This window comes from Neomonachus schauinslandi, chromosome 15 (assembly GCF_002201575.2).
Source record: "Neomonachus schauinslandi chromosome 15, ASM220157v2, whole genome shotgun sequence".
NCBI lineage: Eukaryota > Metazoa > Chordata > Mammalia > Carnivora > Phocidae > Neomonachus > Neomonachus schauinslandi.
Window position 1 is genome coordinate 35,674,435 of NC_058417.1, and position 12,421 is coordinate 35,686,855.

A 12,421-nucleotide genomic window follows, 5' to 3' on the forward strand; every position below is an offset into this window, starting at 1 on the left:
ATATTGCTCGTAATACTCAAATTGGGAAAGTGGCCGGCTGGTGGGGTTGGACACGCCTGGCTCTGCATTCTCTACAGCCTCCGCGGGTCTCTGGTTCCTTGGTGTTAAATAAGGATGACAGGAGCACCTGGGAGAATACAAGGAGCAGGCTTAGCATTGAAGAAAAGAGATAGCTCTTTTGAGGCTGGAAGTAACCACATTTAGAGTATGTTTTGTTAGGGATTACGGCCATTGCAGGAACTGCCGCTGATAGGGCTGTTTCTTTGCAGTTAAAGAGAAGTGAGGCAGACCCTGTTCAGGGAGGCTGCCCAGCCCTGAGGCAGGGTTTCCTAGGACGGTGTGGATGTGGGGTGAGTTCAGCATAGAATGATTGCTGATTCTCCTTGTACCGGGTACAGCGCTAAGTGCCTGGCAACACAACGATGAATTCAGACCTGGTTTTTGTCCTCAAGGAGCTTACACTTCAGGGACAGGGATGGTGTTGGTAATAATCATAATCATAATCATAGAAGCACTCCAGTGTACTGAGTGTCTGCTATGTGCCTGATACTGTTCTAAGTGCTTTCCTTGTATTTTCAACTTCTCACAATCGCCTATCATTATGATCTTCATTTATCAAACGAGGAAACTCAGGCTCAGAGATCAAATAACTTGTCCCAGGCAGCCTGACTCCAGAACCACATATTTTAATGATTCTGATATAATTTAACATAGCAAGTCATAAAATGGAGGGATATACAGGACATCATAAGGGCAAAAAGCACCATTCCAGAGTCTGTTCTCAGCATCCAGAATGAGGCAGTGCACTCAAGCAGATCAGGATCAGAGGGATTGTGTTAAATCGTCTTAATGACATATTGCTGGTTTGTTGATTTACAGTGAAAAAGCTGAGTGGCAGATGGTTCAGAACTCTTATTTCTTTGGTCAGCATGTTCTTTGCCTAAGTAAAAATATATGTTAGAAGCTAAATTATCATCAGAAAATTGATAGGGACAGGGCATTACAGCAGAGGAAGATACTTGAGTGATCTTAATGGTGAGTACCATACATCCTCAAATCCAAGAAGCCATCCCTTGTAAGAAACTTAATTTGTACACTGCTGAGAAAAGGCTGCAAATAAAAATGGCATGCCATCAAGTGTAAGATATATGTCCGTCTCAGAGATGTCAGTATGCCAGGGAATGCATGTCTTAGAATTAACAAATTTTGATTTGTAAACATTAAGTAAGAACCTACTAAATTGGGCTATTGTAGTGAACTGGACTGAAACAACCCTAGGGTCACAGGGCTCACAGTCAGGCTGGGTAGACACGCAAGGTTCGCTGAAGAGCACAGAGCAAGTACATGGAACTAAATGAAGTTGGCTGGAGTTTGGTGGATGGGGGCGGCTGGGCAGGAAGTCTGATGAGACATGATACCAGAGAGCAATAAGGAGGTGCCAGGTCACCAAAAAACCCATAAGCCATGAAAAAAGTTTGGACTTTATTCTAAGGACAGTGGGAATTTCTTGAATGGTTTTGAGCAGATTGTGACACGAGTCTGAAAGTTCACCCTGCCTACGGGGTAGAGAATGGGCGGGGAGGTGGGGAGCAAGAAAAGAGAAGGCAACACCAGTCAGGTGGATGTCACAGTAACCTAGGGGAATGGGGTGATGATATGGACTGCGGTGATGGCAGTGGGTGAAATGAAAGTGATACACAAGATAGGGGCAGCTGAACAGGGGGACTGATTGGATAAAGGTGGTGCAGGAGGGAAGAACCAAAGGATAGTCCCAGATTTGGGTCTTGAATGCCATTCGTCAAGACAGAGAATGGTAGAGGGAGGAGCAGGTTTGCTAAGTAGGATAATGAATTTAATGTTGCACTTGTTAGTTGTGAGACCTCTACAGGACGTTCATGTGGAAATACCCGGTAGGCAGTTTGCAAAGTGGGTTTAAAGCTGAAGACGTTAGAGAGATTTCAGCTGCATATATGGATATGTAGATTTCTGATCGCTACTCAAGGATATTCATACTAAGTAGACTGGAAGCCAGATCGCTTGTCCCTTTGAACAGTGCAAAAAACAGCTAAGTAGCCAGCCAAATTCTTGTTCTTTTCTATCTTCCTGTAAACGCTCTGCCTTCATGTGTAATGTTCTTTGTTCAGACTCATTACAGCACTGCTTCTTACAATCAGCTTAGCTTTATATGTAGCAGCTAGGTCATGTCCTTAGGTGTGTTGATGTTCATATCGATACTTTTCTAGTTACCTCGATGGACTTAGCTTTAATGTATCTTCCAGCCACCCAGTTACCAGCGCTTCCTTAAAGTGGGACATTGTGCAGGTGGTTGATTGCAAATGTTACATTTTTATTTTTCCTTCAGCCTCATTACAATCTTGAGGTCTCGCGGAGACCTTAACATCACTCATTATTAGTACAATTAGGAGATGGGGCCTGATGAGTAGTGAGAGTTAGAGGTAAGTGGGATTGTAGGCTTACTTCTGGAACAACAAATGTGGAAAATTTGGTAGGACTTTAAGAAATGAATAAAAGATTACTAAGCAATACAAAGGATAAATATTTACTTGACAGAGAGAGACAGCGAGAGAGGGAACACAAGCAGGGGGAGTGGGAGAGGGAGAAGCAGGCTTCCCGCTGAGCAGGGAGCCCGACACAGGGCTTGATCCCAGGACCCTGGGATCGTGACCTGAGCCGAAGGCAGACGCTTCACGACTGATCCACCCAGGTGCCCCAAAAAGGACCCATTTTTAATTTGAACCCATGGATTTGTGATAGGTGGGTTCTAATAGTTTTTGGCCTTTCTGTGGCAAATCATTATAGCCTACAAGACTACAAACAGGCGATGGATAGAGAGATCCCGGATTTGATCCAGGTTGGAACACACAAGAGAAAGTTAATGTCCATATATTTCAGTAAGCTTACAATGAATCCTGTTTGTGGATGTAGGGTCTAGGGTGCCTAAGAAGTGATTAGTGAATCAAGTGAGAGTGTTTGCTCCAATTAGACTAATAATTCAGAGAGTGAGTCCTTTGGCTCTGTTTCCATATAGCTGTTGGGAGTAAAGAATACTAACTCTGGAGAGCCCAGGGGGGTTTGAGAGGTTGTCAAACAGGTGTGCTTTTAAAATATTATATTATACAAGTAAATTGTGTTTATTTGAGAGAAAGAGAAAGTGCATGTAGGCATAAAAAATAAAACATCACTCATCATCCCATTACCTAGAGAGAATCACTGACATTGGTTGTAGTTCTTTCCATGTTTTTTCTATACCTATTTTTAACTAAAAGTGGATAATACCATGTGTGCGTTTTCATAACTTGCTCATTTTACTTAATAGACTAGAAGCTTCATAGATTATGGATTTTCATGTTAGTAATTCGATTTCTGTACTTTCGTTATACTGTTTTTAATGACGCTGTTCATCAGATGGGTATGCCATCTTGAGATTTGAAGTTTTTAAGGTAATTGGAGGAAATGGATTAAAAAGATGGAAAACAAGGTGGGCTCTGAAGTTATCTAAAAAGTTGAATACAGGGGCTCTGGGTGGCTCAGTTGTTAAGCATCTGCCTTCGGCTCAGGTCATGGTCCCAGGGTCCTGGGATCGAGCCCCGCGTCGGGTTCCCTGCTCAGCGGGAAGCCTGCTTCTCCCTCTCCCCCTCCTCCTGCTTGTGTTCCCTCTCTCACTGTGTCTCTCTCTGTCAAATAAATAAATAAAATCTTTAAAAATAAAATAAAATAAAAAGTTGAATACAAGACTGATCCCTCCTGACTGCACAGTCTAGTCTCTTGAGGAAGCAAGGAAAATTCTGGCTTTCAGAGAAGGAGGGCAACGGGGGCTGTCAGTTTCCAAAGACAGAGAGAAGAAATAAGGACTACGATATGGGTGAAGAGGTGTTCTCTGCTCGTGTACGAAGGGGTCCAGAGTGGAGAACAGGAGGGATGTTCTTTTCCCTCATTGTGCGGGGATGCACAAAGCATCAAGGTGTGAAGTGCTGTGTTTTATGTGTCAAAGCACGCTCTGGAGGGAACCAGACTGCAGTTTGAACTCCTGGCTCTCCTCTAGCTGTAGAACTGTGGGCAAGTTCCTTAATTTCCCCACATCAGTAATGTAGAGATGATCACAGCTGCCTCATACGGGCTGTCGCTGTGAGGATCACCAGAATTCATAGATGGAAAGTGGTTAGAACGGTACCAGGCGCACAGGAAGCCTCCATACACCATAGCTATTATCTATGCAGAGTAGAGCAAGGATGCCATCAGAACCAAAGGGAGCCATACCTGAGGCGAGAACAGCCCCTTGCAGCAGGAGTTACAGTAAAGGTACGAGCTGTGTATCCTGAGAACTGACGAAGGAATTAATCAGTACAAGCACGTGGCCACAGAAACACGTGTACGCAGGTGCTCACTCTGGCATTCCGTATGAAGTGGCGAACGGACATACATGTTCAAAAGCCATCTTGTTTCCCGCCGTGGCCCAGGTAGAAAAGCAGCAGACAGCATGGAACCGTGTCGTTGTGCAAAGAAAAGTTAGGAACCCTAAAAATGAAGCCCTTATTTCCTCCCTCGGTGCCTTTAGAATTATGGAATTTGGTTTCCTTTTTGACTCATCGGCCCCCTGCTTCTCAGCCAGGGCCAGGAGTCCCCTCCCAACCCTCCCCACACCCATGGACATTTGGGAGTGGTGTGGGGACAGTTTGGGTTGTCAGAATCTCTTGGGGGCAGCTAGTAGGCTGGCACTAGGAGTGCCACGTGCTCTTCAGATGTGCCAGGTACTCCCGCAGAATGAAGAAACTGTCTGCAGAAGTGCCCGCAGCTCTCCCACTGGGAGTCTGTGCAGCGTGGGAGTCCTGGCGGCCGGTGAGCCATCCAGCATTTTCCAAGTCCAACACCAAAAAGTATGCCACACACTAATTACGTGCGGGTAGACACCAAGAGACTTCTTTGCTCCACGGGACATTTCTAGCAGGTTTTCTTTTGTCTGGAATTCAGAAATGGCTAACAGACGAACTTTGCCTAAATTTAAGAGGCAGAGATATGGCCGTGGTCTTAGCCGCCTTGAGCACAGGGAACTGACTAGAACGGTTCTTCACGCAGGATGTGAAGGATCACTACTGTAGATGCCTTTTTCTTTTTTTTTTTTTTAACCACGCCCAGATGGTAGGTTGTATGTAAGTTTTACTCCTATCTGCTCTTACTTGTTAATTCCCAACTTTGGGAGACTCTTTTTTTTTTTTTTTTTTTTAAAATTTTTTTTTTTTTTTTTTGACAGAGAGAGACATAGCGAGAGCAGGAACACAAGCAGGGGGAGTGGGAGAGGGAGAAGCAGGCTTCCCGCCGAGCAGGGAGCCCGATGTGGGACTCGATCCCAGGACCCTGGGATCATGACCTGAGCCGAAGGCAGACGCTTAACGCCTGAGCCACCCAGGCGCCCTTTGGGAGACTCTTTGAATATGACATGCTGTAAGGGAGAGGAGTGCTAATCTCCTGGTTAAATATGAGGAATAGCGTGAGCATGTAATTACCGCCTAGTATGTTAATCATTTTTTTGTGTCTGTGTTCATCTCAGGAGAGAAACCCTTTATCTGTGAAATCTGTGGCAAAAGCTTCACCAGCCGCCCCAACATGAAGAGGCACCGCAGAACTCACACAGGCGAGAAGCCCTATCCGTGTGACGTGTGTGGCCAGCGGTTCCGCTTCTCCAACATGCTTAAGGCCCACAAGGAGAAGTGCTTTCGGGTGACCAGCCCCGTGAATGTGCCACCTGCTGTCCAGATCCCACTCACAACTTCCCCGGCCACCCCAGTTCCTTCTGTGGTGAACACACCCACGACCCCCACCCCTCCGATCAGTATGAATCCTGTGAGCACTCTTCCCCCCCGGCCCATCCCCCACCCCTTCTCACACCTCCACATCCACCCACACCCTCACCACCCCCACCACCTCCCCATCCCTCCGGTCCCTCACCTCCCCCCACCTCCAGCTCTCTTTAAGAGTGAGCCTTTAAATCATAGAGGCCCGGGTGAGGACAACTTTCTGCGGCACCTGGCCGAGAAGAACAGTTCAACACAGCATCATTAACATCCATCTCCTTAAGTGTGTTCTCCACGAGTTGTGTGCCCGTGTGAGTTTGCAGAGAGGGAGTTGGTGAGCATTTCTGTAGCTGTCAGACTCTCCTCAGCCTCCACCAAGAGCTTTGTCATTGTCTTGGTGAGTCAACACATCCAAGGGAATGAACGCGAAGACCACCTTGAGCTCATGGAGGGAACTGTCATCTAAACCAGGGGAACCACCGAACTAAAGCCCAATTTGCTTGCATTTTCTGGTGACTTTTATAAATTTCAAATACTCAGACTTGTGGAATTTTATAATTTCATATCAGCTGATGAGGTATGCTTGCTTTTATATCCCGGACTTCTCCTCAAAGAGGGGACAGGCCTGGTTTCCTTTGTACTAATCGGGAAGGCTGTGAGATTAATCCAGAGCATTAATTGTATCACTGTGTATCGTAACAAATTCTTTTCAGCTTTTGGTGCTGGCTTCAGAATGGAGCCGGCCGTGTTTCCCAGTATATCCAGCATTATAGAGAAAGACGGGAAGTTTCTTCTTTGTGTAGCTCTCCTAACGCACTCTTTATTTTACTACAGAAATTATTTTAGAGTTTTTGTATGGACTTCTTTAGTGGTCTGTTTCTAAAATGAAATGTATTTCAATAAGCGGTGTAATTTTTTCAGTGTAGCTGGGCCTATGTTGTAAAATAGAAAAAAAATTTTTATAATCATCAAAATGTGATTCTTAAAGATGCATATAACTTCTATAGTTCAAAGTTATTCTTACATCCGTACAACTCAAAGGTGCTTCAGAGACTAGCTGTATCTGAGAGGGTCTCCAGACACCAGGTTACTGCACGGTGAGGTTTTGCTTTCAGAACTTGGTGTAAGTCCTTACTAGTTTTTCAAATCTCCGCATCACACTCAAGTGTCAGTGTGTTAGGCTTGTTGACATGCTCCTGTCCTCCGCGTTTCACTTGGTGGGGTCACCGCGTTAAATGGAACGATTGGCAAGGAGTTGGATCTTTCCCAGGGAAGTCACCTAAAGCTTGTGGGTTTTAAAACTCTGAGTCAAGCTGTTCACTGTCAGGAGGAGGAAGCGGGTGGGGGGGGGTGGTGTCCTCAGTCATGGCTGTTTCTCACTGTCCCCAGAGCTTGCCCGTGTTCCACCTGTGGCGACGACAAATGGAAGTCTCATGATACACTGCTCGTTTTGAGGTTGCTGTGTTTTTCTAGAATTGTTGTGACAAGATAAAATAGTACACTAAAATCACAAACATGATGTTGCTGACAGTAGCTGAGAAGTTGGCATGAGAACAAATTGACTGTGAGTTTTCAAATGTCTCTTCATCCATGGATATATCCACAACTTTGAGCTATTCTATCACAGTTTAAATTGTAGCGAGGGAAAGAAAACTACATTTTGCTGCCCAGTTCTCTGCAGGTAATTATGTGACACAGTGTTGACAGGTGGTGAGAGCAGCGTCTCTAACACCTTTAAGACAGGTTACTTTTCCAGGTTTGGGAAGCTTCGAAAGAGCACGATCAATCAGGAGCTTATATAGGAAAGGTTGAAGAGAAGGGCTAACCTATTGCTCATATTTAACTGATCAGATTTCTTCAAACTCAGTATAGCTAAAAATTGTGTATTTTTTTTTTTCATCTCAGAGAACTGAGTTCCAAAGCTAGGTCTGCTTTCTTTCTCTCTCTCCCTCTGTGTTTTAATCTGGACATTTCTTCATTTTTCTTTCCTCAGGCTCTTAGATCATTGCCTAAATCAGAACCCTGGCTTTTATTTATTTTTAATTTTTAATATTAAATGTGCAGATATGCTTCAAGCACTTTTCTGGCTAATTAGCTCTGTGGTAGGAAAAAATGGAACTCTCAAGTGAGGTCAAGTCCCTGTTTTGTAAATATCATGTTCTCTACTAGCTTTTTGGTTTAAAATTTCCACACTTTTTCCTTTTGATTATTGCCTTTCCTCTTCTATGATGAGCATAGGAAAATTTTGGAATGAGGCAGAAAAGTAGCCCAAGACCTACTTTTCTTCCTGTTTGTGGATGTAATTTCTAAAGAATGTTATTTTAAATCTTTGTATACAGTTTTTGGACACCCGGGTACCCAAACCGATAAGGAAAGTTAATTTCTTGTTTGTGACCATTATTTCTTTAGTGGCTGCCACCTCTTACTCCACAATCTCCTTCCCATTCCATGAAAAGTTTGTGGGTGGATCTACACCTTCATGTAGACGTATCATTACTTAATGGCCAAGCCTATAATATTAAGATGGTTTTTTTAAAGATGTAAATTGCAACTTAATTAATTGGTTATAGTACCTTATTTTATTCTACATAAATTTACCATATTGGGCAGCAATTCTGAATTCCAGACTTGAGACCATTAAATCAACCATTTTATGAAGTGTACTATAATTATACACTGGAAAATTCAGGTAGTCATATTTGATTTTTTCATCCAAGTGAATATAGCCATAAGAAAATGCCTACTACATAGGAAAACCAGTATTAAGCAAATAATCACCACCACCCTTAACAGAAGCAAAAAAAGGATTTTTTTTTTTTTTTTAAATCAGCATTGTCACATAATACATTTCACAGTGAAATGTATTGTGAAACAATCTGGAAACCTCTAATTGTTTTTTTCCCTAGATAAGTATTACCTTCCCTGACTTGGGATTTGTGGTCTTCAGGAACACTGCTCAGAACATAATGACTCCTCATCAGTGTCATATCACATATAAATAATGAAATGCATTAAGAATATTTGCAACATTCATGCTTCTGAATACAAGAACTGCAGGATTAAGCCTTAAACATATATGTGCATCAGGTTTAATGTGCTTAAGACTCGAACTCAGGGTTGGAAATTTGATTGGGGTCCTTCACTAGGATGAAAGTTGCATTCTGTGGTGTGTTCCCTCTGACAGAGAGCACAGCTCCCTGTGACTTCAGAACTTCATGCCTGCTTGCTATCTGTTTATGAAAAAAAGAACCATGGAGGAGTTTGAGTTCTCAGCCCTTATCTGTCCTTCGTCTTTTAAAGACAACAAAGGCCACATTTCAGCGTTATATAGATATCCAATTGAGGCTTTTTCTCATTACTTAATTTTACTGTCCTCAAAGGCTTGTATCGTTGGTAGGGTTAAGGCTTACTCGAGGAAAACCCCCAAGGACTTTCTTGAGCTGACATTGCTTTTTTTTTTTTTTTCTTTTTCTATGCTTTTCTCGTAGATTTATCATTCAAATATGAACTCTTCCTTAGCCTTAACGAAAGGCTGCTTGCTGCTTTCTCAAATTGAGTCAGGTAGGCTCATACTGAGTTAGATTTTTTAATTTGAATGAAGAAAATAAGATGAAAAGTTTAAAGGCACGTGGCTTCATTTCCATGTATATTTGTGATTTGATTCTTATTTTTTAGCAAGCCGGGAGTCTCCACATAAGACTTTATGGAAGTTCAAAGAAATCTTTTGCAAGTCAGTTATGTATACTTTCACAGTCTACCATTTACATGAATTGTTCTAAATTGATGACTGAGCATGACATTACCGTGGTTGTACCATCTTTTTAAAAACTACCTTTGTTTGGAAGTACCTTTTCATTGTGGTTAGAGGCTCCCTATAATTTGATTGTCCCTAGGATACTAACTGAAGCCAAAATACGCTAAAGAAACGCTCGTCGACTGAATTTTCTAGTTCTTGAAATTGTTTTCAGTTCTTCTGTTTGTCGAATGGATATGTGTGTTTTATTTTTATGTCACTGGAAGTTTTAAATTTTGAGAAGATCAGGCAGAAATAGAAATCCATTGCTGATGGTGTTTATTTTCCCCATCTTGCAGATTTCAGTCAGTGAAACAGAATGGTAGGTAGGGTTTATTGTAAAAAGAAGTGGAAGAAGAAGGAAGAAAACAGAAATTAGGGGAAACCGTTCTGTTTGTGCTACTGTCTAGAAGAGACAACTTGTATGACGTTGCCGATCCACGTGACCAACATTTTGGTGCTGTTCTAGACGGTACGGGAAGTATTTTAATGGAAAGGGGGATAAGTTACATTCAAGAATTTTATCAACTATTCTACCGCGACAAAAACCGGCTCGCTTGGAATTCTTCAGACGATAACATTGAGCCAACAAATATCGGGTTTTAATTTCTCTTTGCCTAAACCGAGATAGGAAATTTCCCAAGAGATCATTTCTTTTCAGGAATGAAAGGTCATTAGCCACGAGAGACAGTGGCGTTTTTATGCAATAAGAACAACTGAACTACCCTGCTCCTGTCATCTGTAGCATTTTTACTAAATAATGATGGCCTTCCAGCCCTGGACGCTACCTCGACAAAGCAAACCAGAGATCCTCTCCACACTTTCTATGGAAGCCATACAAGTTGCCATCAATATGTCCACTTTCATAGTTCTATACTTTTATACTCTCTAGACTTTTTATAGACTCTATGATCAGATCTTTTTGTCTTAGAGGATAGGTTTTGCAAGATTCAAAGGAAAAGCAAACTCCTTGGTTGTCCCAACTTTGAAGCCCTAGCTTCAGTAAATTTGTTTAAAGGACCAGATAATGTACCATTTAATCCAATTCTTGATTTAAGTCACAGCTATTTTGCAGAGTGGCATATCCAGAAAACAGACTTCTCTTTCTTATTCCCTAAGTAGAAGCTATATTTGTTGTAAGAAACTACTTATAAAGTGGATTTCTACTACCTTGTTACTCTATGTATTCCTCGATAATATATGTATTGTCACAACGTTCCTGGAGTTGTGTTTATTTCCTTGTGACAGATACGTGAGTCCACACTTCCCCCTGATCCCCCCCGGACCCCCTCCCCCGCCCCGTTAGCTCACTGCAGCTCAGTCTCTCACTCTGTTCTTGAGTGCCTTCAAAAAGCCAGCATCCTGGAACATTCTTTCCCTGGTCTGAATCCTACCTCTGATTATTTCATTCTCCTGAGTATTGGAAGTCACCCTTATTCCCGTTGGTTTGGCTCTACAAACTAGGCCCTTAGATGCGAATTCTGGACCTATTCCTGTTCTGTTTACCCATGTCACTTTCAGATTATATTTTATGCTTTTGCTTCGATCTTATTTCTTGACCTATTCCATCGCTAATGATGAAAGATTTTATCTTTACTCCTTGTTTTTTCTTTCACCAGAAATGAGATGTTCCTTTAAAATTAAAGGTCACTGAGCACCTCTTTGGAACATCTTCTCCTGGTGGGTCTCCCTGAATGCCTCCCCTTTCTGATGAAGGGATCCCGAATACTGCTGTTGCTGGCCCTGCTCCTGCATGCCCTCTCTCTTCCAGAAACATTCCGGAAGATTGTACCCATAATTCTAGTTGAGTCAGATGAATTTGAAATCGCTCTCTGGGTTAATCAGAAGTCCTTTATTGGTTGTTGATCTGCCTCTCTCATCCGCCTGTTCCTCAGAAACTTCCAGTTACCTTCTTTTCTACTTGTTCTCATCTCATTAATTTTTAGAGTGTGATTGATACATGATATATGAAGGATGTAATAAAAAGGGGGTTGCAGTGTGTGTTCTCCATGTGATAGGAGCACCTTCTTGATAAACCATTGTAGCAATCGGCTAATCTTTCACAGTCAGAACTGACGTGTGTGTGTGTCGTTGTGCGGGTCCCTTGTGCCTGTTCGGATCTCCTCCAAAACTGAAAACAAACAGAACTCTTTAAAATGAGGAAATTGGGTTGCATTTTCTTTTCTTTAAATGAATGAAAGCTATTAAGTTGAGTATTTTGGTCTTAGTCAAAAATTGTTCCTTTCTGACCCAAAATGCCATGTCCCTTCTTCTTAAAGTTAATAATACTAATACTCAGGTTTTTGAGACTAATAACCACACAAAGTGGGGGTCTATGAAGGCAGCTGTTAATAAATTCCTAACCCTTTTTGCCTGGTGACAATATGTTAACTGGTAAGACAGTGCAAAATTGGGACAATTGGTTATGTTTGGTAAGGAATAAATTCAAGACATTTGAAGGCCTCCCCGGCTATTTGGAATTGAAAGACCAGTTTCCAGAATGCAAAAAAGTAGACTACAGAAATAAGTAGCAAGAGTTTCATGTTTTAAATCCTTTCCACCTTAATTTGCCTTGATGGTCCCCGTTATTGACCTAGAAGTTTGCCTCTTTTCTTGTAACTGGCTACCTAAAGTAACCACTCTGAAACATGTGGCTTCTCTCTGAAGTCAGAAGCAGTACAACAGGTTGGGGAGAGGCATGGCGGCCTCACACTTGGAGGAGCCACACCCCTGAGACAGACTGTTCTTGTTCCATGTCTTCTAGGATAGGGCACGCTTGGCGTAAGTATCAAAGGGCCCTGAGAAGTGTCTCCTCCAC

The 12,421-nt window shown here is 42.5% G+C and overlaps 1 protein-coding gene across 1 annotated transcript in view; it reads left to right on the forward strand.

Annotated features, from left to right (window-relative positions):
• ZNF652 (zinc finger protein 652) overlaps positions 1-6,935 on the forward strand; it is a 55,596-nt gene extending 48,661 nt beyond the window's left edge. The window contains exon 6 of the mRNA XM_021704346.2: positions 5,567-6,935. Within this exon, the coding sequence (XP_021560021.1) occupies positions 5,567-6,078 (512 nt within the window). The 3' untranslated portion in view covers positions 6,079-6,935. The remainder of the gene's footprint in view (positions 1-5,566) is intronic.
• Positions 6,936-12,421: the final 5,486 nt, after the last annotated feature.